Consider the following 26,796-nt stretch of genomic DNA (forward strand, 5'->3'; position numbering starts at 1 on the left):
TTTTCCCCTGCCTTTAAACAGATTTTTAAAAAAATGTTTTGTCCATGTTTTCTAGTTGTTGTCAGGGAGAGGACTGATCTTAGTCCACTATTATTGGAAGCAGAATTCTTGCAGAAGCTTCCAGTTTTGCCTCTGCGTTATGCTGTTTTCTCCAAGTTGTCATGCCAGTCTGACATCTTACATTAATAAGTCTGTTGGTTGGGTAGGTGTGGCGGCTGACACCTGTAATCCCAGCCCTTTGGGAGGCTGAGGCAGGAGGACTGCTTGAGCCCAGGAGTTCAGGACCAGCCTGGGCAACAAAGTGAGACCCTCATCTCAACAAAAAATTAAAAAAGTTAGCCAGGCCTAGTGGCACATACCTGTAGTCCCAGCTTCTCAGGAAGTTGGGGTGGGAGGATTACATGAGCCCAAGAGTTTGATGCTGCAGTGCACTATGATTGTACCACTTCGCTCTAGCCTGGGCAGCCGAGCAAGACCCCATCTCTTAAAAAAAAAGAAGAAGAAGAAGTCTATTCATTCTGTTAATTTTTCTAAAATTAGCGTTTACTGAATTTTAAGACATAAAATGTTTTACAAGATCACAATATCTCATAACAAAATTAATGGATGTTGCTTTTTTATTATGTCAAGGAAAATATTTTAGATATAATGAATATTATCATGTTTTACCTCAGTCTTATAAAAATGGAATAAAAATGAGGGATCACATTTTAGTTAAATACCAAGCACTTACAAACCCACTGCTTTAAACAAAAATATGATGCTATGCCCTCTTAGAGTGAGTAAAGATGCTGTTAGCCCTTTTTCAAGGACTTTTAATGTAGTTGAGGAAATACAGCCTTAAAAGGGAACTGTAATTCAAAAAGCAAAGTGAAGATGATTATACTGCACATGTGTTATAATGCCAACAGTATATACGGAAAAAAAAACTAAGAATCTGCATAGGGACAAAAAATCTGTAAGGAAATAATGTAGATGTACATAGTTTCTTATTTTGAGATTGCAAGATGTTGGTGTTTATTTTTTTTTTCTGTTTCTACTTTGTGATATTTTCCAATTTTCAGTAATAAATAGAGGCTAATCAGCATATACTTTTTAAACATTCTCTGTCTGTAGTAGTTAAATAGTGCTTGAGGTATATTTCACAGTCTTGGTGGGAGAGCAGTTATATAACCATATTGATTTTATGTTTTAATAAATGTCATTTGCGTTTTGTTTGCCAACTTGTGTTCTCATAATTCAAGCTGAATTCACGAACATATGGTTTGTTCAACATTCATTGTAAAAAATTAAAGTCTCTTTTTCTCACAGAAATCTGTCAAATGTGGAAGAAATTGGGACTTGCTCGTACATTAATTATGTCATCACCATGACAACGCTCTATATTCAGCAAGTAGGTGTGAACTAATCATTTTTGTCACTTTACTGAGAGCAACTAGGTTTTACTTTTTGTTTGCTTGTTTGTTTGTTTGTTTGAGATGAAGTTTCGCTCTTGTTGCCCAGGCTGGAGTACAATGGCCCGATCTCTGCTCACCACAGCCTCCACCTCCCGGGTTCAAGCGATTCTCCTGCCTCAGCCTCCCAAGTAGCTGGGATTACAGGCATGCACCACCGCGCCCGGCCAACTTTTGTATTTTTAGTAGAGACGGGGTTTCTCCATGTTGGTTAGGCTAGTCTCAAACTCCTGACCTCAGGTGATCCGCCTGCCTCGGCCTCCCGGAGTGCTGGGATTACAGGTGTGAGCCACCGAGCCTGGCCTACTTTTTTTTGTATTATAGTCAGTATAGTTAAATATTTTCAGAAGAGGTAATAATTGAGAAGAGACTTAAACTTATTGTTGGGTAATATATATTTCAGAAATCTTGTACGTATTACCTAAATGTAGACAAGTAGTTATTGTATATACTGTTACTTAATTTAAAAATTCAAGTGTTTTATAAATGACTTTTAAAAGATACAATTTGTGATTTTTATGTATTATTTATCACATATCCTTCTTACTGAAAACATTACTTTTTCAAAAGATGTTTGGCTATTTATTTTAAACCTATCATAGGACATGCTTAAAATCGTAGAGGCTGTATCCAGTCCATATGATTAAATGACTCTTTTAGTCTCAAAAGGAAAGTTTGGCTTATTTGAATACAAATGACTTATTGTTAGATGATAAGTAAGACATGTCTTTAATTTTAATGACTTATTGTTAGATGATAAGTAAGACATGTCTTTAATTTTATGTTTAACTTTGTTCTCAGTTAAAAAGCAAAAAAAAAGAGAAGGAAATGGCCGATCAGACATCTGTTGAAGAATTTGTGATCCATGCATTGGCATTTTGTGAAAGCTTATATGATCCATATCGGAATTGGAGACATAGAATTTCAGGGTATGTCTTATAAATAATAATGTTCATTTAAAACCTGAATGTCATAACATATCTGATTCTTCAAAGCAGGTCTCCTCTATGAAAGCAATTGGAAAGAAGTATATAAGACCCATAGGTTTAACTCTGAGCTAGAGAAATATGTTGGAGGGAATGAATTAGTGATAAATTCTACTTCTGAATAATTACAGATACCCTGAACTTGTATTTTGCAATACAATTTTGAATACTAATAATCTGATAAGAAATGTTAAAGGCATAGTAACATCAAATACAGTATACATGTTTTTCAAGAAAAGTTCTTTTTTTAAAAACGTACTTTATAATTAGAAAATGCTTTCTAGCAGTATTTTGTCCATTTCTTTTTTTATATATTTTTTGAGATGGAGTTTTGCTGTCACCAGGCTGGAGTGCAGTGGCATGATCTCAGTTCACTGCAACCTCCGCCTCCCAGGTTCAAGCAGTTTTCCTGCCTCAGCCTCCTGCGTAGCTGGGATTACAAGAGCGCCCCACCACACCCGGCTAATTTTTGTATTTTTAGTAGAGATGGAATTTCACCATGTTGACCAGGATGGTGTCGATCTCCTGATTTCGTGATCTGCCTGCCTGCCTTGGCCTCCCAAAGTGCTAGGAGCCACCATGCCTGGCCTTTGTCCATTTATTTTTAATTGTAGAGTTTATGTCATCAGGATCCCATAAGGAAAACAGAAACCACACTAGATATTTTTATTTTTATTTTTAGACATGAGATCTCACTATGTTGCCCAGACTGGTCTTGAATTCCTAGGCTCAAGTAGTCCTCCCACCTTAGCCTCCCAAAGTACTGGGGTTATACACATGAACCACTGCACCCAGCCTCCTCAAACTAGATATTTTAAAAGAGAGGATCTAATACAAGGAAATTGATGAACAAATGTTAGAGAATTGACAAAGCAAAGGTAGGACATTAACTTTAGGAAACAGCTACTTCTGCGGTCATGGGAACAAAGGGAAGAGAATGAAGTTATCAGAATCTAGACTTTGGAGAAGATGCCCTACAGCACTGGGGTTCAGACCTCTGAGGAAGGAGCATTGCATAGCTGGTGCTTGTATCTCTTGAACGGTCAAGAGGCTCATTCTGGGATTGCCAAAAATAAGCTGAAGACAGGAGCCAACTGCCATTGCTACAATTAAGAATTCTTGCTGGCGTGATGCTGATGAGTATACAGAAAAAGAGCATTGTGGAACCAATCCTTGCTCTCTTTCTTCCACGCTTCATCTGGTACCCTCTATTAGGGAGCCCAAAAGGGAGGCAGCTGGAAAAAGAAAGTTTGCATGATGCCTGTCCCAGCATCACAAAGCAGAGAGAATATAGAAGAGTCGGTTGGTAGCTTAGTGACAATAGCTTAATTACCAGTACGGAGCTCAAAGAGAAGACTTTTAAAGTCACATATTATTCTTACCTGTGGGCACAGATTACAAAGAATTGTATCATCACTCTCAATCAGACCTCTTTTTTAAATCTCCCAAATCGCCTCAAGATTTCCATTTTCATTTTCAACTTAGCCTGACCAATTTGTAAATAATTTCTACTTCCTGCAACATCATTGCAGAATTTCATTACTAAATTATTTTTATAGATTTTTCAGGGTTTCCAGGGTAGTATAGCCCCCATACCATTAGATGATGGTGAAGAATTGATAACCAAGAGAACATTTATATATACTATGTGGTAGCACTTTTTGTATGTTCTATATAATGATATAATATTTTATTGAAATCAGAATACATCCTGGGAGATGGAGATTTGGAAAATGTTGGTTAAAGATACAAAATTTCAGTTAGGCAGGAGGAGTAAATTATGCATCAGTAACAAACAAGGGAATTAGAATAACAAAAGATTTACTTCTTTTTCATGTTGTCTGTCTATTGTGGGTAAGCAGAGAGCCTCTACTCATCATAGTCACTAAAGGTCCCAGGCTAACAGAGCAGCCAGCATTTTAGCCTTTGTAGTCACCAAGTGTGAGAGAAAAAGTTTTGAAAGGTGTCAAATTGGCAGTTTAATGTTCTTGTCTTGTCTGGTCATGCTACATGACACATGTCATTTTCATTTTGAACTCATTGGCCAGAACTGTGATTACATGTCCCGGTCTACTACAGTGGGGCCAAGTTAAAATCTATTATGTGACTAGAAGGGGTAGAAATAGTTGGCAATTAGTGCCGTGACTTCTGTTTATCTCTGCTTATGCCCTGCTTATGAGTCTTTAAAAGTACAAAAAGGGAGCCGGATGTGGTGGCTCATGCCTGTTGTCCCAGCTACTGGGGATGCTGAGGTGGGAGGACTGCTTGAGCCTAAGAGTTCAAGGCTTCAGTTAGCTATAGAGACCTGTCTTTTTAAAAAAAGATACAAAGAGACACTTAACAGTGCTTCATCTGTAGTCTTTATACTCATTAGCACTTTGGTTCTAACTAATCAGTGTTCCCCGATTTTGACATGTATGCCAGAGATTTCTCTAAGGAAAGTGTATCTCTTCCTCCTCTCCCTCCTACTCTTGCTACTTCTCCATCCTCCGCCTTAGACTTTTCAGCAATGGCAAATCTAAGAGAGCATTTTAAGTTTTGAAACAATGACATAACTTTTCTTTATAGACAGCAAGGCAGATACAGAAAGAGGAACATAAAACCAGTCTGAAAATGGCAGAAGAGAGGCTTTTAAAGGAATCTTTAATAATAGCAAAATGAATTTAAAGATGGGGAGAGAAGATTTATTAAAGGTAGTTCTGATAACAAATTAGATAAAATTGGTAGCTAAAAACAGTTTTTGAGAGTCAAAAAGAAGAAAAATTTTTTGATAACTCTTTATTAAAAAGGAAAATATAACAAAGATTATTACATCAAAAAAGAGTAATTTTCCTATATAAAGTAGAAAACGTGTACGGATAACCAAAACTTGCCAGATGAGGCCAGTGAGAAAATTCCAAATGTTACCAAAAACACATTTTTCAATGGCCCATTAATCAGATAACTTTAAAAATTACATAAAAATTAAAATTACCTCCATATAGGAATACATTTTAATTTACCCAGAGATCCAACACACTTAAGAGAGAAGAATTTTACTAATTTAATTTTTTAAAAATCCACTACCTGTTAAACTCATGTAGCATTGCTGAAAGAGTATCCACAGAATTTTCACATTGAGGTTTTCTTGCGGAAGTAGAAATCAAAAGCACAGAGACCCTCTTTAGCAATGAACCACTGATAAGCAAAATATTTATAATGAGAATAACATTCCACTTATGTGCATTTCTGAGCATTAATTTACATCAGGCTTTCCAATTTACCAACGTGTATAGAATTTCTTACTAGTGAGAGTTTTACAAAACTTTTGAAGTAATTGTTAAACTTAAAAACATTTCTGTATTTTCTACACTACTGTGCTTCCAATCCAGAGTGCTCTCACATTTATAAGGTCCATCTACAGTTTGTTACCATGTATCTTGAACATGTGTTAGACAATTAGACAAATGAAGGAAGGTACTCTCGCACTCTGTACATTTATAGGAATTTTTAAAAAATGAGTTCAAGTATCAAATGAAACTTACAAACTAAAGAAATTACCACACATTTAAGTTTATAAGGCTTATCTCCACTGACTTCTTACATATTTCAAAGAAAAATGGAAAAACTGAAGGCTTTGCCACATTTCTAAGAATTATAGGGTTTTTCTCTATTGTGAACCCTTTTATGTCCTTGAAAGAAACTGGGAAAACTGAGGACTTTGCCAGTTTTTTTACATTCATTTTTCCCCCACTATGAGTTTCTCTTAGTTTTCAAAGGGAACTGAGAAAATTGCATGTTTTCCAGTATTCCTCACAATCCCACTATGTGTTTTTTCATCTGTTCTAATAGAACTAGAACATCTGAAGTCTTTACCACATTTCTTCCATTCACATGGTTTTTTTTTCAGTATGACTTCTTTCATGCTGTTGAAAGGATCTGGGAGAAGTGAAGGCTTTACCATTTTACTTATATCCAAGGGTTTCTCTTCAGTTTGAGTTCTTTCATGTCATCCAAGGGAACTGGAAAGTGTGACTGACTTAACACATTTTTGACATTCCTAAGGCTTTTCTCCACTGTGAGCCTTTGTATGCTTACGAAGGAAACTGGAAGTTGTAAAAGCTTTACCACATTCTCTGCATCTATAGGGTTTCTCTCCAGTATGAATCATTTCATGTTGTTGAAGGACATAGGAAGAAGTTAATAATTTATCACATTTCTTGCTTGTATAGGGTTTCTCTCCTCTATGAGTTCTTTCATGTTCGTGACGTTTCTGGAATAATTGAAGTCTTTACCACAATGTTTACATTTATAGGATTTTTTTTCTCCAGTGTGAGTTTTCTGGTGCATTTTAAATAAACTGGGGAAAATAAAGTTTTCCCCACATACTGTACATTTATAAAATCCATTATCACTGTGCATTACCATGTGTCTTCAAACACCTGTGAGAGAAAGACTTTCCCACATTGTTTCCATTTATATGGCTTCATTAACAGTCCTCACACTCAAATAGTTTGTGTCCAGAGTGAGATACAATATACCTGTGAGACACAATATACCTATGTAGAGATGTATGACATATGAAGACTTTTCCACACATTCTGCGTACACATGATTTTACTTCAGTAGAAACTTTCTTGTTCAGATTAAGATTTGAATTCTGGCTGAAGGTATCTCCACATGGACTATTTTGTTTACCTTCACACAGTCTCTCTACCATATGACTTACATTTCTCCCATATTTTCTTTTTTTTTTTTTTGAGACGGAGTCTTGCTCTGTGCCCCAGGCTGGAATGCAGTGGCCCGATCTCGGCTCACTGCAAGCTCCGTCCCCCAGGTTCACGCCATTCTCCTGCCTCAGCCTCCTGAGTAGCTGGGACTACAGGCGCCTGCCACCACGCCCGGCTAATTTCCTTGTATTTTTAGTAGAGACGGGGTTTCACCGTGTTAGCCAGGATGGTCTCGATCTCCTGACCTCGTGATCCGCCCATCTCGGCCTCCCAAAGTGCTGGGATTACAGGCTTGAGCCACCGCGCCCGGCCTCTCTCCCATATTTTCTGACTGGATCGTCAACATTCTGGTCTTCCCATTTGTTTCCTGTAGAAGCCAAATTCCTGAAGGTTTCCTGTGTCACATCTCTGTAAGAGTTTCTTCTGGGAAAAATCCAGCAACGCCCACTCCTGCTGGGTGAAGGTCACAGCCACATCCTCAAAAGTCACTGAGTCCACATTCCAGCTTCCAGCATGCTCCAGCATCTTGCCCGGGGATCTTGCAGGGCCTGCAGGTCACAGGCAACAGAGGCTGCCACAGAACCACCTAAGGCCTCTCAGAACTGAAGAGAGGGAGCCCGAGCTAGGAGCACAGCCCAGAGACCTAAAAAGAAGAAACTTTTATATGCTATTAACATAATATAGGAAGATAATTCTGCTTATGTAAGATGGCAACAGAAAGAGGGGCAAAGTAGAGGATGAGTAGCAGCATTTAATGAATGCATGTATATATTTGCCAGGAATTACATTAGAAGCTGTGTATGTATTATCTCTAATATGCACAGCAATCTTGCCAGTAATGTAAGAACTGCTTCAAAGATAAATGGTAAAGCAGGGAAATTCAGACTTGGGTTTCTTTGACTTTGACAGGGAGATTAAAAAATGGAATTAGGAGAAATCCATTGCTCATGGAAGACTTACAGAAAGGAATCTACAGCAATAATTTACACCTTATTTATTAATCTGATTCTGAAATTAAGTGGAAATTTAGAAGATATGTAATTTCTTATTCATTGTTTGTGTTTATTGCTTACCAAAAGAGCTAAAGCAGGTTAGAATAGATTTAATTAAAATTAACATAATTCCAAATACAGAGCCATTTAAAACTATTTCTTTTCTTATTTGATGAAAACAAATAGATGCTTTTTGTAGATTTGATTAATCTGTTATCTCAATTTTGATTCTACTTACAGAATCTCAGAAAGTTGGAAAGATTTCCTCAAGTGGAACTAAAATAAGTATAGGGAAATAAATCAGCCAGGCATGGTGGCTCACACCTGTGATAATTACAGTAATGAATTATTTAACCATTCAGGAAGAAAATTTATGAGTTCATACCAGTGATAGATAAGGGAGAAGTGAAGGGTGTTGCTTACAGTAAAATTCCAAGTGCCAATTAGTAAATATAGAGGGGATGCTGGAGTTGGGAAAAAAAAATCACATTTTGGACACATCATAATAAGATTGGATCAGGCAAGAATCATTCATGGATGTTAAACCTAGGGGGAAGTTTTGGTTGGGAGCATGATGTGTGTATGTTTTTTGTTTGTTTGTTTGTTTGTTTTGAGATGGAGTCTTGCTCTGTCGCCCAGGCTGAAGTGCAGTACCGTAATCTCAGCTCACTGCAACCTCTGCCTCCCAGGTTCAAACAATTCTCCTGCCTCAGCCTCCCAAGTGGCTGGGATTACAGGCGTGCACCACCACGCCCGGCTTATTTTTTATTTTTAGTCGAGACAGGGTTTCACTATTTTGGCCAGACAGGTCTTGAACTCCTGACCTCAGGTGATCCACCTGCCTCAGCCTCCCGAAGTGCTAAGATTATAAGTGTGAGCCACTGCGCGTGGCCATGTGTGTGGTTTTAAAATGTCTCCCCACAATTACTTATTACTTGTAATTGAAAAATTAGTAATTATTTTGGACAGTACTGGACCAAATAATCCAGTTGGTTGGATGATCAAAATTAACTGATTATCAGTAAGAAGTAGATGGGTATCATGTGCTCCACATGTGATAACCCTGAGAAGGACATGTCATTGCTTATGTGTTATTCCAGCCAAGCATGCATAGTCTGAATCTAATTGTGAGAAAACAAGCAAACCCCAAGTGAAGAACATTGTAATTTTTAAAAAAAGGAAGGCTGGAGGACAACTTTCTTTAAAAATATCACAAAGAGGGGTTCTGGAAATGTTTCAGATTAAAAGAGGCTAAAGAGACACTAAATGCAATACCTCACCCTGGCCAGGAAGCTGTGTTGGAAGAGGGAAATGCTACAAAGGATGTTAGTGGGTGAATTGACAAAACTGGAATATGGTTGGTAGATTACATAAAAGTATTGTATCAGTGTTAAATTTATTGAAGTTTATAACTATACTATGGTGTTATATAAGACTATATCCCTATTAGTAAATATTCACTAAAATATTAAGAGATGAAGGACCATGAAATATGTAATTTTCTATATATATTGAGGCCAGGCACAGTGGCTCATGCCTGTGGGACACTTTGGGAGGCTGAGGTAGGAGGATCACTTAAACCCAGGAGTTAGAGACCAACCTGGGCAACATAGCAGGACCCCATCCTCACAAAAAATAAAACAAATTAACTGGGTATGGTGGCTTGCACCTGTGGTCCTAGCTTTGCAGGAGACTGAGATGGGAAGATGGCTTGAGCCCAGGAGTTAGAGGTTACAGTGAACTAGGATAGCACCACTTCACTCCAGTCTGGGCAATAGAGCAAGACCCTGTCTCTAAAAGAAAAAAAAAATTCAGGATAAAGTGTTAACAGTGAACTCGGGTAAACTCTATTTGATGTTCTTTGATCTATTCTTATTGTTGCAACTTTTGCCAAAACTTGAATTTTTCCCAAATAAAATTAAGAATAATGATTATGTCCTAGGTATGATGTGAGTACAAAAAAGAAGCATGGTGGCCGGGCGCTGTGGCTCACGGCCTGTAATCCCAGCACTTTGAGAGGTCAAGGCGGGTGGATCACGAGGTCAGGAGATCGAGACCATCCTGGCTAACACAGTGAAACCCCGTCTCTACTAAAAATACAAAAAAATTAGCCAGGTCTGGTGGCAGGCGCCTGTACTCCCAGCTACTCAGAAGGCTGAGGCAGGAGAATGGCGTGAACCTGGGAGGCGGAGCTTGCAGTGAGCTGAGATTACGCCACTGCACTCCAGCCTGGGTGACAGAGCAAGACTACATCTCAAAAAAAAAAAAAAAAAAAAAAAAAAAAGGCAGCAGCAGCATGGTTAAATCAACCAAGGACGTAAACTTAGAAAACTGAGAACAAGTAAGTGTTTTACAGCCCTCTCAGGACAATTGGTTGATAGGTATTACCATCTGCTAAATGCTAGATGCTTGGCCCAAATATCAAATAATAATGGAGCAATTAACTGTGCTACATTCTACAAATGGAATAAGACTAAAGTTCATTTTTAGCTCTACTAACTTATTGAAAAATGCAGTACAAACTGCTTGTGCTTTAATTTTTGTGTTCTAATATGTGCAATAGTTCTCACCCCTTTTGTTTATGTTAGCATATTAAATTTTTACCACAAATATATTGGAAATTATGTGCGTATGTTACATCTAATACAGGAACTTTAGAATGAGTCATTGATCACAAATTGTAGAAGTACATTTGTATTATGTTAATCAGGTGAGGATGTTTATTGTTTGTAGCATAGGTTGTCTGGATAGGATATAAACAATCTATTAGTTAATACCATAATTTATAATGGATGCACAAAATGATAATAATCCCATGGAAAAACCTACCTGAAAGCTAAATTAAATTTTATCCTTTTAAAATTAATTTTTTTACCACATGATTGAATTTTTTATTTGAAACTCCAGTGAATTTTATATTGTCACAAAAACATGAAAATCTTTGATAATGGTCTTAATTAAATAGGAAGATCTATTAATGTTCTAACATGTTATGTTTGAAATTAAAATAAATACAGCTGGTGTAATCATTGTTCTGCCTTCCACACACTGGAAATAGGCATAGATTTGGAAAGCAGTGCAGTAGCAAATGAGGTCTAATATGATTTCTAATGAATTTGGATAGTAGATCTGGATCTTTGAACTCTTTATTTTGCTATCATTGAGTCCAGCTATGCTTATCCTATGTGGTTTGTTCTATGATGAATTGAAATTTCTTCTCAGGTTTGAAATAATTATAAGGAAAGTAATTTCAATAGCTCAATTATGGCCATTAAGAAGAAAGCATCTTAGACCAGTGCTTTATCAGTTGATCATATTTAGATGTACAGAATTTCTATGTGGCTGTCCTTTAAATATTTTCTATTTTTGTTGGCTTTAGTAATTTTAAATGCTTTTTTAGGGAATGAAAAAATATCTGTGATTTTAAAAAATTTACCATCTACTAGTTGGAAGTATCATCATAATACTTCTCTTTATTCTCCAATCTCCACACCACTATGCCCATCTAAGAGATTCATTTTGTATTGAATCGAAATGTTCTTGTTAAAAGCATGTGCAATTTGTATTGGCTTTACCAAAGCCTGTAGAAAACATAACATCCATCAAAACTACTGGAATTGTCATTAAAAACAGAAATAATCCCAGCCCATACTGGATCTGTATCCTCAAGATGAAAGAAGCTAATATATGGCCTCATTATTCATTATTATAAAGTTTCAGAAAGTGGCAGAGTAACCCGGATTTCTGATAAATTTCAACTTTACTATAATAATATGCTACTAGTCTGAGCTGTCAGCTTAGCGTTACTGCTGAACAAATTCTTTTACAGATTGGAAATTTTAAGAGCTGGCTTCTTGTTCATTTTACAGTTATTTGGAGATTTAACCTAGCTACCATGTTGCATAATTCAAAAAAATAAATCTTTTAATTGATGAACAGTTCAGTTATTTGCTAGACTTCTTTTTTTTTTTTTTTTTTGAGACGGAGTCTCGCTCTGTCCCCCAGGCTGGAGTGCAGTGGCCGGATCTCAGCTCACTGCAAGCTCCGCCTCCCGGGTTTACGCCATTCTCTCGCCTCAGCCTCCCAAGTAGCTGGGACTACAGGCGCCTGCCATCTCGCCCGGCTAATTTTTTTTTTGTATTTTTTTAGTAGAGACGGGGTTTCACCGTGTTAACCAGGATGGTCTCGATCTCCTGACCTCGTGATCCGCCCGTCTCGGCCTCCCACAGTACTGGGATTACAGGCTTGAGCCACCGCGCGCGGCCTATTTGCTAGACTTCTTTTCAAGATTATGTGAATCCTAGAGATACATAGTTCAAGACACAAATCAAAAGTAAAATATTAAATTTGTTTTATAATTGTTTTTGTCATTGTGCCATGTCTGCTTGCCCATGTTGTAATTTATTATTGACTTCTTTTTAATGATAGACGAATCCTTAGTACTGTGGAAAAGAGCAGACAGAAATATAAACCAGCTTCTCTCACAGTGGAATTCGTCCCTTTCTTTTATCGTAAGTAACACCTCTAATTTCTCTTGCTATGATTATCATCTTACTCTGATTACTTTTTATTCTTACTCTGATTCTGATCTTGATTCAGCTTTGTTAATTTATAAAATAAAGGTTGTAAGAACATGTCACTGGAGTAAGGTACATGATTTGTGTTTGGCTGCAATTATTGTACTTGGTTTTATTTAATGTGCTGTTCTCAAAAAAAATTTTTTTAGAATAACAATATTTTAATGATGGTGGTATATTTTATTTTATTTAGTTACTTTTTTTTTTTTTTGAGCTGGAGTCTCGCTCTGTCACCCGGGCTGGATTGCAGTGGCCGGATCTCAGCTCACTGCAAGCTCCGCCTCCCGGGTTTACGCCATTCTCCTGCCTCAGCCTCCCGAGTAGCTGGGACTACAGGCGCCCGCCACCTCGCCCGGCTCGTTTTTTGTATTTTTTTAGTAGAGACGGGGTTTCACCGTGTTAGCCAGGATGGTCTCGATCTCCTGACCTCGTGATCCGCCCGTCTCGGCCTCCCAAAGTGCTGGGATTACAGGCTTGAGCCACCGTGCCCGGCCCTATTTAGTTACTTTTTTATTGAGACGAAGTCGCACGCTGTTGCCCCAGGCTGGAGTACAGTGGCGCAATCTCGGTTCACCGCAGCCTCCGCCTTCTGGATTCAAGCAGTTGTCCTGCTTCAGCCTCCCAAAAAGCTGGAATTACAGGCATAGGCCACCACACCCGGCTAATTTTTGTATTTTTAGTAGAGACAGGGTTTCACCATGTTGGCCAGGCTGGTCTTGAACTCTTGACCTCAGGTGATCCACGCACCTCAGCCTCCCAAAGTGCTGGGATTACAGGCATGAGCCACCGTGCCCGACCAATGGTGGTATATTTTAGATCTTCAGAATTTTTACTGAAAATAGGAAACTTGAGAGAGTTAGCCCCTATATATGTGACTTATATATGCCATCTTTCAAAAATATAGAATTTGCAGACTATAAAAGGAACATGGTGTGTTCCTTGAGTATGTATTTCCCATTCAAATTTGTCACTTAACATTTTGCCATATTTGCTTCAGTTCTTTCTTTTCCCTGTGAAATGAAACAGGACAGAAATAGTCCTTTGATTGCTTGCTGAAGATGACTACAGTACTGACTCTGCTTGACCACCAGTAGTGATACCTAGCTAACTAGGTAATGAAGCTCCACAGTAAACCATCTCTGGAAACTGGCCTCACTTATAGGATAGAGGACAGGAAACCCAGCATGCCAGTAGAACAGTATACAGTGTTTCTATTCATCAGGAGTCCTCACAGCCATCCAAGGGCTATTCTTAAGTCCTCCAAATGAGGTTATAAAATCAAATTGGTGTGTCAGGGAGCCACTTGGCTTGGAAGTAAAGTATCCCATAGAAGCCTTTGTCTCTTGTCTATATAGGTTGTGCACATATTTTGTTAATTTATCCCAAAGTATTGTATATTTTGTATGCTTTGTAAATGATTATCTTATTCATTTTTAGGGAGAGATGTGGTCTCATTCTGTTGCTCAGGCTGAAGTGCAGTAGTGCAATCATAGCTCACTATATAACCTCCAACTTGTGAGCTCAGGTGGTCCTCTCACGTCAGCCTCCCAAATATCTAAGACTATAGGCATGTGCCACTGTGCCTGGCTAATATAAACAATTTTTTTTTATGGAGACAAAGTCTCACTGTGTTGCCTAGGCTGTTCTCAGACTCCTGGCCTCAAGTGATCCTCCCACCTCAGCCCCTCAAAGTATTGGGATTACAGGTGAGAGCCACCATGCCCAGCCTGATTTGTTTTAAATTGTATTTTTCATTTTTAAAACTAGTATATAGAAATATAATTTGTTTTTGTGTATTGACTTTTATATCCTTGTTCCCACATGTAGAAGGGAAAAAATTCAGTCTTTCACCATTAAATATGATATTAGCTATATGTTTTTAAAAATAGATGCCTTTTATTAAGTAGAGGAAGTCTTATTCTAACCCTGCTTTGCTATTACTGAATGGACGTTGACTTTTTTTTTTTTAAACATACTTTACTACATCTATTTGAGGTGCTTGTTAATTGGCAAAGTACATAGGTTGATTTTCAAATATTAAACTAACATCATATTTCTCGCCTGAACTACCTTTGGTTGTGATTATATAATTAATTTTTATTTGTCTCTTGCTCTCTCTCTTTTTTTTTTTTTTTGAGAAACAGGGTGTTGCTGTGTTGCCCAGTCTGGAGTGCTATGGTATAATCATAGCTTACTGTAGCCTCAAACTCCTGGGTTCAAATGATTTTCTTGCCTCAGCCTCCTGAGTAGCTAGGACCACAGGATTGTACCATGATAAGCAGTGTATTAGTTTGTTCCCACACTGCCATAAAGTAATACCTGAGACTGGGGTAATTTATAAAGCAAAGAGGTTTAATTGGCTCATGGTTCCGCAGGCAATACAGGAAGCATGACAGCCTCTGCTTCTGGGGAGGCCTCAGGAGCTTTTACTCACGGCAGAAGGCGAAGCAGGAGCAGGACCAAGAGTGAGAAAGCCGGGAGGTGCTAAACACTTTTAAATGACCAGATCTCTTGAGAACTCTGTCATGAGAAAAGCACCAAAGGGATGCTGCTAAACTATTCATGAAGGATCCGCCCCCATGATCCAGTCACTTCCCACCAGGCCCCACCTCCAACGCTGGGGATTACAGTAGAACATGAGATTTGGGTGGGGGCATAGATCCAAACCATATCAGCTGGCTCATTTAACAAAATGTTTTTGTAGATATTTTTGTAGATATGGTCTTGCTGTGTTGCCTCCAGACTAGTCTTGAACTCCTGGCCTCTAGTAATCCTCCTTCCTTAGTCTTCTAAAGTGCTAGGATTATAGTATATTATCCTTTTTATGTACTACTGCATTTGAATGATTTTTTTGTTTAAAAATTTTGTATCTCTGTTCAAGGACAGTAAGGGTTTCTAGGATGTTTTGCCTTATATGTCTTGTGTGGTTTTTGTCTTAGTCTGCTTTGATTGTCATAACAAAATACTGTAGACTGGGTAGCTTAAATAACAGAAATTTATTTCTCATAGTTCTGGAGACTGGAAAGTCCAGCAGGTTTTATTTTCTGGTGAGATCTGACTTTGTGGCTTGCAGATAGTCACCTTCTTGCTGTGTCCTCACATGTTGGAAAAAGACTGTTGTCTCTTCCTCTTCTTATAAAGGCACTAGTTCTCTTTGATCAAGGCTCTACTTTTATGACCTCATTTAACTTTAATCATTTATTTAAAGGCTCTATCTGTAATACAGTCATATAGGGGAGGTGTTAGGGCTTCCACATACTAATTTTGGAGATACACAGTTCACTCTATACCACTCGGTCCTTGCACCCCTGCCCAATTCATGTACTTATCACATACAGAATACATCCATTTTACCCCAACAGCCCCAAATGTTTTAACTTATTCTCACATCAACTCTGTAAGTCTAAAGTTCAAAATGTTAATTTCTAAATCTGTTACTGGTTAGACTGAAGTTACAATTCATCCTGACTCAAAATCCCTTTCCAGCTATAAACCTGTGAAAAGAAATAAGTTATATGTAACCAGAATACAACGTTGGAACAGGTTTAGGATACATATTCCCATTCCAAAAGGGAGACAGTGGAAGGAATAAAGGGGTGACAGGTCTCAGGTGAGCCTAAAACCTAGTAGGGTAAATTCTATTAGGCATTAAAGCTTGAGAATAGCCCTCTTTGGTTGATACTGTGTACTCCATGCGCACTGGTTTGCCAGTGTCACCCCCCACCCAAGGTCCCTGCAACGGCCCCACCCATAGTGCTGTCTGTGAGGGCAGCCCCACCATTGAGGCACTGGGTAGGTCATCCTGGCCCACTGAAACCTGACCTGTGGTCCTACCCTTTGAAACCAAGGAAGAGGAAACAGCCTTGCCTCCTGGGTCTTTGGTGGGAGTGGCAGCCCTCATAATCTCTGAATTGCTTTCAGAGTTTTTCTTATCACACATTCAAACCGAATAGCTTTATGGTCTGGTCTATAGAATCCAAGAAGTCCAACAGTCTACCTTCATTCCTTCCCACTTTCTCTGTCCCCTTTAGTTCAAAATGGTAGTGCCTTTTCTGGTATAATTCCATATCCATTCCTGGCCTCACTGAGCTGGCTGATTAAGTCCACTAGTTATACCCATGGTCTGTTTATCAGTCACACCCTCAGTGTTTTCTTTAGAACAAGCTTTCTTGTTTGTTTGTTTTTTGTAATTTGGATAGGCTGCGAATTTTCTAAATCTCAACTTCTGGTTCTTTTGTGTTTAACAGTTTCTTCTTCAGTTTATTTCTGTCTTCTCACATTTTAACTATAAGCAGTCAGAAGGAGAAATTAAGCTGCTCCTTCAACACTTTACTTAGAAATCCCCTTAGCTAAATACCCAATTTCATTGCTTGCTGCACATTCTACCTTCCACAAAACACTAGAACACAGTTCGGCCAAGTTCTTTGCCACTTTTTAATAAGGATCGCCTTTCCAGTAGTTTTTAATAACATGCTCCTTATTTATGTTTGAGAGCTCAACAGAATTGCCCTGAAGGTCCCTATTTCCAGCATGCACCTCAAAACTCTTACAGCCTCTACCCATTACCCAGTTCTAAAGCTGCTTCTGTATTCTTAGGTCTTTGTTGTAGTAGCACTCTATTTCTTTGTAACAAAATCTGTCTTAGTCTACTTGGGCTGGTATAACAAAATACTATTGATTTGGTGGCTCAAACAACAATACTGGTCATATTAAATGAGTTAGGCAGGGTTCTGTTTTCCTCTATTTTCTGTGAGAGTTGGTTTGAGAATGCTATTATGATTTTCTTAACACTTACCAGCAGATCTGGACCTAGAGATTACCTTGTGGAAAGGTTTTGTTTTGTTTTTCATTGAGACAGAATCTTGCTATATTGCTCAGGCTCGTCTTGAATTCCTGGGCTCAAGTGATCCTTCCACCTCCGCCTCCTGAGTAGCTGGGACTATGGGCATGTACTGTTGTGTCCAATGTGAAAAGGTTTTAAATTATGGAGTAAATTTATTTACTAGATAAAGGGCTACTCAGATTTTCTATTTCTTCTTGTGTTAGTTTTTGTAATTAATGTCTTCCAAGGAATTTGTATTTTTCATCTGTATTATTGAATCTATTGGCATAAAGTTGTTCATAATATTTCTTCATGTATCCTTCCTAAATCTATGGAATCTAGATTGATGTTTCCTCTTTCATTCCTGACATTGATAATTTACATTTTTCTGTCTTCTTTTTTCTTGATTGGTCTAACTAGAGGTTTTTAAATTATATTGATCCTGGCACATGCCCATAGTCCTGGCTACTTAGGAGGCTGAGGCAGGAGGATCACCTTAGCCCAGGGGTTTGGGGCTGTAGTGCACTATGATTGTGCCTATGAATAGCCACTGCATTCCAGCCTGGGCAACATAGTGAGACCCTGTCTCTTTTTTTTTTTTTTTTTTTTTTTTTTTTTTTGAGACGGAGTCTCGCTCTGTTGCCCGGGCTGGAATGCAGTGGCCAGATCTCAGCTCACTGCAAGCTCCGCGTCCCGCGTTTATGCCATTCTCCTGCCTCAGCCTCCCGAGTAGCTGGGACTACAGGCGCCCGCCACCTCGCCCGGCTAGTTTTTTGTATTTTTTTTAGTAGAGACGGGGTTTCACCATGTTAGCCAGGATGGTCTCGATCTCCTGACCTCGTGATCCACCCGTCTCGGCCTCCCAAAGTGCTGGGATTACAGGCTTGAGCCACCGCGCCCGGCCGAGACCCTGTCTCTTAAAAGATTATATTGATCTTACCAGTGAACTAGCTTTTGATTTCATTGATTTTCCTCTATTGTTTATTCATTTCCTTTTTCATTATTTTTTCTATTATCTTTAATATTAACTCCCTCTTAATTGCTCTTCTTTTTCTAGCTTCTTAGGGTGAAAGTTCAATCTTTAATTAGATCTTTATTTAGACTTTTTTTCTAGAATGAGCATGAATCATTGCTTTAGTTGTGCCCCACAGATTTTGATATGTTTGTTTTAATTTTGTTAAATTAAAACAATTTTTTCTTCATTTGGTTTAAAATATTTTCAAATTCGGGAAATGTTGGTTTAAGGATACAAAATTTCAGTTAGGAAGAATAAATTCAAGAAAGCTACTACGTAACATTGTGAATGTAGTTAGTAACAACGCATTGTATACTTGAAAATGACTAAGAGTAGCTAAGAGAGAGGTTACCACAAAAAAAGTTATGTGAGGTAATGTATATGTTAGTTAGTTTGATTTAGCCACAATGTATACATATTTCAAAATACCATGTTGTTCATTATAAATGTATGCAATTTGTATTTGTCAATTAAAAAAGATTAAATTAATAAAATGAAAAGGAATGTATTGTTTAATCTGCAAGTGTTTGGGGAGTTTCCAGATCCTTTTTTCTTTCTTTCTTTCTTTTTTTATTTTTATTTTTTGACATGGGTTCTTACACTGTCACCCAGGCTGGAGTGGTACAGTGGCACGATCTTGGCTTACTGCAGACTCCACCTCCTGGGTTCAAGCGATTCTTATGTCTCAGCCTCTCGAGTAGCTGGGATTACAGGTGCCTGCCATCACACCCAGCTGATTTTTATATTTTTAGTAAATATGGGGTTTCACCATGTTGGCCAGGCTGGTCTCCAACTCCTGGCCTCAAGTGATCCACCCACCTCAGCCTCCCAAAGTGCTAGGATTACAGACACAAGCCTCCACCCCCAGCCCTTTTTTTCTTTATGGTAAAAGAAGTGTATATTTGGAATTAACCTGATGGACTCAGTTTAGATGATCCCGGTTGTGTAGGCAATATCAAAAGCCTCATAGTCCGGAGGCAGTCTAACATATGTCTTCTCTCCAGCAGGCCTGATCAGGGTATAGACCTTGGCCACATCGTTGTCATAGAGCTTCTTCATGGCCTGTCTGATCAGTTGTTGGCCTTGATATCTACAGTGAACACAGGTGTTTTGCTGTCATCTTTTTCATGGCTGACTTAGTGGCTTAAAGGGATTTTGGTGCTGGCATAGTAGTCAAGTTTGTATCTTCTCCGAGTGTTCCTCTGAGGCTGTTTGGGCTGCCTTTGGAACCATGGTGTTTTGGGCCACCAAAGGGTGGTGATGTACAGATTGTATGTGTGTGGGGGGTGGGGTGGATGCCTTTTAGCCCTGCCTTCTTGGCCTTCATAAACTTGGCTTTGGCTTTGGCTTTGGCTTTGGGAAGGGCAGGGACCACCTTTCTTTTAATGCCATCTTCATGAAAAGGGTCTCCAGATAATCTTTTTTTCATTACTTTCTAATATATTTCCATTATTGCAAGAGAAAATACTCTTTATGACTTCAATAATCTTAAACTCATTGAGTTGTATTTTCTTATTTAAATTTATTGAGTTCCACTTTTCATCATGAGTAACATTCCTTGCCTTGATTATATTTCTTGCCTACTTTGTCATATACTAATATAGCCACCCAGCAATCTTATGATGAGAATTTGCAATGGTATATATGTTTTTACGTCCTTTTTATGTATTATCTTTCTGTGTGTCCACTGTGGATGAATGGAACTCTGTCATCTTCTAGCTCTGTGTAAAATCAGAGAATTACTCAGCTTACAGTTTCTTTGTAGTTTTTTGCCGATCTTGTGGGATATCACGCTATTGTGTGAGGATAGACACTGAGACACAAAGTGAGCCCTGTGCATATTTCTAGAGCACTTTCTCTGTATAGCTTCCTCTACTCCAGTACTCTGCTTTACAAATTCCAGTTGCCTAGGCCTCTCTAAACTTTGATTTCTGTCTCTTCAACTCAACAAATGACTGTGTTCTTTTAAGGTTCCTCCTTTCCATGTAGTAGTTCGGAAAGTGTCTCCAAACCAGAACGGAATCTGTGTGATCCTTGTGCTTACTTTGTTTTCCTTCTCGTGTGTATCACAGTTCTGTGACCCAGTTTCTGGAACTGATTTTCTCCAGTTTTCTAGTTGTTTATAGCTGAAAGCCATGTATAGTACCAGTTATTCTCATATAGCTGGAACTTCTTAATTTTTTAATTATAAGTTTCTATCCAGGTTACCTCAAAGCTGTTTCTTTTTGGTAACATTTGTTATTGGAAATAATTTTATTGTTACAGTCTTATCCCAGTGTGTAACGACGTATGCAAAAGGGTGTTCATAACAGTATCAAAAGAAAGGGGAAAAGCATAGCAGTTTATCAAGAGAGAACTGGTTAAGTGAAGGTAACACATTGTAGCGGTGTATGCCTCTAGTCATTACAAAAAATGAATGAGGCAGATGTATCTGTTAAGATGTAATAATGTCCAGGCTGGACGCAGTGGCTTACCCTTGTACTCCCAGCACTTTGGGAGACTGAGGTGGGCAGATCACCTGAGCCCAGGAGTTTGAGACCAGCCTGGACAACATTGCAAAACCCTGTCTCGACACAAAAATACAAAAAAGTAGATGGTCATGGTAGCATGTGCCTATAGTCCCAGCTACCTGGGAGGCTGAGATGGAAGAATCACATGAGCCCAGGCAGCCAAGGATGCAGTGAGCTGTGATTGCCCTCTAGCCTGGGCAATAAAGTAAGACTCTGTCTCAAAAAAAAAAAAAAAGTAGAAAGATGTAGTAATATCCAGAACGTATTAAGTTAAAAAGCAAAAAAAGTTGATGCGGGAGTATATGTATGTACTATGTACTTTTTTTTTTTGAGATGAAGTGTTGCTCTGTCACCCAGGCTGGAGTACAGTGGCACAATCTCAGCTGACTGCAACCTCTGCCTCCTGGGTTCAAGAGATTCTCCTGCCTCAGCCTCCTGAGTAGCTGGGATTACAGGTGCCTGCCACCACACCTGGCTAATTTTTGCAATTTTAGTAGAGATGGGGTTTCACCATGTTGGCCAGGCTGGTCTTGAACTCCTGACCTCAGGTGATCCACCCGCCTCGGCCTCCCAGAGTGGTGGGATTACAGGTGTGCAAGGCAGTGGTAGTGTCATGGGTTGAGGAATAGATTAAAAGGAAACTTACATTTCCTTGTCAGGTTGGTTGGTTTGTTTTTGTTTTGTTTTGTTTTTTGAGACAGAGTTTCGCTCTTGTTGCCCAGGCTGGAGTGCAATGGCGTGATCTCAGCTCACTGCAACCTCCGCCTCCCGGGTTCAAGTAATTCTCCTGCCTCAGCCTCCTGAGTAGCTGGGATTACAGGCATGTGCCACCACACCCAGCTAATTTTTTTGTATTTTTAGTAGAGACGGGGTTTCTCCATGTTGGTCAGGATGGTCTCGCCCTCCTGACCTCATGATCTGCCTGCCTTGGCCTCCCGAAGTGCTGGGATTACAGGCGTAAGCCACTGCGCCCGGCCCCTTGTCAGGTCTTTATGCTGCTTTTTCTTTGTTGTATGCATGTATAGCCTGTTTTTTTTAAAAAAATAAATAAATAAAATAAAATAATTTATACTTTTAAAAGAAAACTTACTATTGGTACCAGAATTTTAGAACATTAGCCCTGAAGTGAACTCAGGAAATCTTTTTGTTCAACTCTTTCTTTCTGTAGTGGACTAGTTATGGTCAATTTTTACTAATGAGAGGTCTGATAGTCTTAGTAAAGAGACGTCTAGGCTGGGCGCAGTGGCTCACGCCTATAACCCCAGCACTTTGGGAGGCTAAGGCGGGAAGATCACCTGAGGTCAGGAGTCCGAGATCAGCCTGGCCAACATGACGAAACACCGTCTCTACTAAAAATACAAAAATTAGCTGGGCGTGGTGGCAGGCACCTGTAATCCCAGCTACTCCAGAGGCTGAGGCAGGAGAATTGCTTGAACCTGGGAGGCGGAGATCGCAGTGTGCTGAGATCGCACCACTGCACTCCAGCCTGGGCAATACAGTGAGACTCCATCTCAAAGGAAAAAAAAAAAGAGAGACGTCTAATTTTATGCCAGGTTTGAGTTAGTTTCTAGCCCTGTCAGTTAGTAGTCATGTGACTTCAGGCAAGATACTAACTTCTGACCTTCCTTTTGCTCATTTATAAATGGGGGCCAAATATCATCCTTATATGGAGAATTATGAGAACTCAGTGAGGCAACGTGAATACCTAAAATGCTATCTGGTAGACGGCTTCTCTTTTCTTTTCCTAAGACAAAATGCATATCAACCTTGGCTTTTAACACAGATTAGCCTTTTCACAAATAGTTCTTCGCATTTGCATCAGACATTTCTTAGAGATAAATCATATTGTGAAAGACAAATTTATTTATTTATGTGTGTGTTATATTTACAGAATGTTTTCAGGAAAGTGAACATCTCAAGGAAAGTCTTAAATGTTGCTTATTGCATCTTTTTGGAGCCATTGTAGCCGGTGGGCAGGTAAGGAAAGTGTTGAAATTTAATATATACAATTATAATTAACAGTGCAAAAAGCTTTCCATGGATTCTTTAGTATGTTCTTTGTCTTTTTATAATTTCATTCACCATACAAATATTGAACTTATATATTGTAACTAATCTGCTTCTTTTATTTTCCAGAAAACCTAGGTAATATTTAGCACTGACAATAAAATTACTGAATAAATAAACAAATTTAACAATTTTTGGTATTGTAAGTTCTTATTTATGTTAGCTTTCAAGCACTAGTTTTTATTTCAGATGATAGAGGAAGTCAGCCTCATTAGTCCACTTGATGAAATGAAAGTCTCGTAGTTTGGTTTCTGAAGACACCAATTTATTCACTCTCCTGTACCTATAATACTGAATGTATTTTTGTAAGTTTATATTTTTTTTTAACAAATCCAAGTAGTGTTTTAAAATTTACAGAAAAGAATTTCTAGTTTTTTTTTTTTTTTTTTTTTTTTTTTTTTTGAGACGGAGTCTGGCTCTGTCGCCCAGGCTGGAGTGCGGTGGCCGGATCTCAGCTCACTGCAAGCTCTGCCTCCCAGGTTCACGCCATTCTCCTGCCTCCGCCTCCCAAGTAGCTGGGACTACAGGCGCCCGCCTTGTCGCCCGGCTAGTTTTTTGTATTCTTTAGTAGAGACGGGGTTTCACCGTATTAGCCAGGATGGTCTCCATCTCCTGACCTTGTGATCCCCCCGTCTCGGCCTCCCAAAGTGCTGGGATTACAGGCTTGAGCCACCGCGCCCGGCCTAGTTTTTTTTTTTTTTTTTAAGGTAAGCATCTAAGTGCTGTCATAAACTTTTCTGTTTTTGTTTTTTGAAATGGAGTCTCACTGTGTTTCCCAGGCTGGAGTGCAGAGGTGCAATTATTGGCTCAGTGCAACCTCTGCCTCCCAGGTTCAAGCGATCCTTCCACTTCAGCCTCCCAAGTAGCTGGGACTACAGGCACACACCACCATGCCCAATTAATTTTTGTATTTTTGGCAAACACGAGTTTTTTCCATATTGCCCAGGCTGGTCTTGAACTGCTGAGCTCAAGTGATCTACCAACCTCGGCCTCGCCAAGTGCTGGAATTACAGGCGTGAGTCCCCCATGCCCGACGACTGTCATAAACTTTGAATATAAATTCTAGTTGACAAAAGGATTATAGTTCAGAAAGTACATTCTTATATATGTGTTTTCTTAAACCACACAGTTTAGATCAGAGGTTCCTAACACTTGTTGTACTTTTTATACCACACATCCCTTTGGCAATCTGATAAAGCCATTTGTCAGAATGTTTTAAATGCCTCAAATAAAGGAAACCAATTATACTGAAATGCAGTTACTAAAATATTAATAAAACAAATCTGTGACATAGCAATATGTGCTTCTTATAATACATTAAATTAAAAAAGCTGTAACAGCAAGTCTAGAAACTAATGTAACTTCCAAGAAGAAATTAGCATAAATGATATTTTGAGAGACTATAACAGCTGTAATAAATGAAAATGCATGTAATTTTTACTGATGACAAAATCACAAGTTTGTTTTGTTTTGTTTGTTGTTGTTTTGAGACAGGGTTTTGTTCTGCTGCCCAGAGTGGAGTGTAGTGGCTCTATCATGGCTCACTGCAGCCTTGACCTCCTGGCTCAGTCAGTTCTCCCACTTCAGCCTCCTAAGGAGCTGGGACTACAGGCACATGCCACCACACCCAGCTAATTTTTGTATTTTTGTAAAGACACTCTTTTGCCATGTTGCCCAGGTTGAGCAATTCCTAGCTCAAGCAACCTGCCCACTTCAGACTCCCAAAGTGCTGGGATCACAGGTGTGAGTCAACTGTGCCTAACCAACAAAATCACAAGTATTATTTCTACTACTGTGCTTTTGTTGCTTACATTTAAATTTGAAGGAAATACTCAATTTTAGTTAGAGATTAGTAGAAATTAAGATATCTATTTTTTTTCCATCCAAGTTTATAGATCTCCATAATTCCCTCCCTCTGTCCCTCTGTTTCTTTCTCTATTTTAGGTCGAAGGTTTTTACCTTCTCTTTTTTAACTACCAGTTTTTTCTTTCACATTAAACATTCTCTTATTAACATCAGTGTACTATGTTCTTAATATTGTTGAACCAAATTACATATTTAAATTATAATTTTAAAAACTTAGAAATTTGTATTTTTTAAAACTTAAGTAAATTTTATTTAAAGATACAAAATTATGCCAATAATATACTAGGCATATTACCTTATTATTTTGGGCATTTAGGAGGAAATCCTTGTCTACATTCAGGAGATCGAGACCATCCTGGCTAACACAGTGAAACCCTGTCTCTACTAAAAATACAAAAAAAATTTAGCCAGGCATGGTGGCGGGCGCCTGTAGTGCCTGCTACTCAGGAGGCTGAGGCAGGAAAATGACGTGAACCCGGGAGGTGGAGCTTGCAGTGAGCCGAGATCGTGCTCCGTCTGAAAAAAATAAAAAATAAAAAATAAAAAAAGAGTTTCCTGTCTGTTGGTATTGATGCAATTCCCCTTTCCTCCTTGTTTTTGCTCTGTTTTGTTTTCTCTCTGTATTATCATTTTCTTTTTTTCATTGAATGGCCCTTACGCTTAATGGCCTTTTTAAAAAAAAATTTTTATCCTTTTTACCCTTGTACCTTGTTAGCCTCCAGAGCACTACTGAAATTTCCATTTCTTTGTTTTATTTGTCCTGCCCTTTTTATTTTTTGGCAGCTAGCCAGGGTCCCTAGTTAGGTTTCCAGGTGGACTGACCTTCTCCTCTTTCCCCTAGTAGAAGAAAAGAGTCTCCTTGTAGTGAGAGGGGTGGTGACCAGAATCTTGTTTTTCAGTGTAAGTTTGCTTAATTACATTCCATTATTAGCTGATTTCCTTCATTTGGGTCATTATCTCCCCATTTCTATCATTTCTCTACTACAGTGAAAAAATGAATAAGTATACAGGAATGAAAATGGAAGTGGCATTGTTATGACTAATGTAGAAATTGATTGGATCCCCTTCTCTTTTTGAAAACAGAGACTTGTTCTTGTTAGTCCCTAGGGGTAGTCAAGCCCCAAGAGACATCCATAATGAAACCTAACACTAAAATCAAGTAGATACTGGAAGTCCAATTTATTATTTTATGTACCAAAAATCCTTGTGATCCAGGCATAGCTATAGTGGGATTTATATCAAAGTTGGAAAGTTGTTTGTTGAATATGGCATTAGTACAAGGGTGTTTAGATGAATTGAATATATAAAGGCTAAAGAATGGTCATGATGTCATAAAGATCAGAAAAATCAAAGTCTGATTACTGGTTTCCTTTCCCAAAGCATCATATCTGGGCTTCCCATTGGCATATTTGAAACCTGTTCTGTTTTGTGTTATGTTAAAAACAAAGATTTTGGAGCCAGACTGACCTAGGTTTGAGTGTCCATCTCTAACTAGTTGTGTGACCTTGGATAAACTAATTACATATGTTTTAGTTTATTAATTTATAATACAGAAATAGTAACATGGGATATTTGTAAGGACTAAATGACATAATATATGTACAGCACTTAAAGTATTTGTACTTTTAAAAAGTAAGTAAATAACAGTTTTATCAGTTAGATCTATGATTTGCTGTATATAGCAGTTAATAAAATTAAAACAGCTTAAGTTGCTTTTCTAATTAAAAACAAAGTAATAAACAATTCACAGTTAATCTGGTGCCTCTGGGATCTTCAGGGACTCAGTTTTCTTTTGAAT

The 26,796-nt window shown here is 38.5% G+C and overlaps 1 protein-coding gene across 2 annotated transcripts in view; it reads left to right on the forward strand.

Moving 5' to 3' along the window:
- The window catches only part of NBEAL1 (neurobeachin like 1), a 218,639-nt gene that overhangs the window by 53,138 nt on the left and 138,705 nt on the right, over positions 1–26,796 (forward strand). For both annotated transcript variants that reach the window (XM_030916927.1, XM_010352612.2), the window contains exons 5-8: positions 1,312–1,393; positions 2,256–2,383; positions 12,570–12,652; positions 22,957–23,042. In XM_030916927.1, the coding sequence (XP_030772787.1) occupies positions 1,312–1,393; positions 2,256–2,383; positions 12,570–12,652; positions 22,957–23,042 (379 nt within the window). The remainder of the gene's footprint in view (positions 1–1,311; positions 1,394–2,255; positions 2,384–12,569; positions 12,653–22,956; positions 23,043–26,796) is intronic.

This window comes from Rhinopithecus roxellana, chromosome 14 (genome assembly GCF_007565055.1).
Source record: "Rhinopithecus roxellana isolate Shanxi Qingling chromosome 14, ASM756505v1, whole genome shotgun sequence".
NCBI classification, from domain to species: Eukaryota; Metazoa; Chordata; class Mammalia; order Primates; family Cercopithecidae; genus Rhinopithecus; species Rhinopithecus roxellana.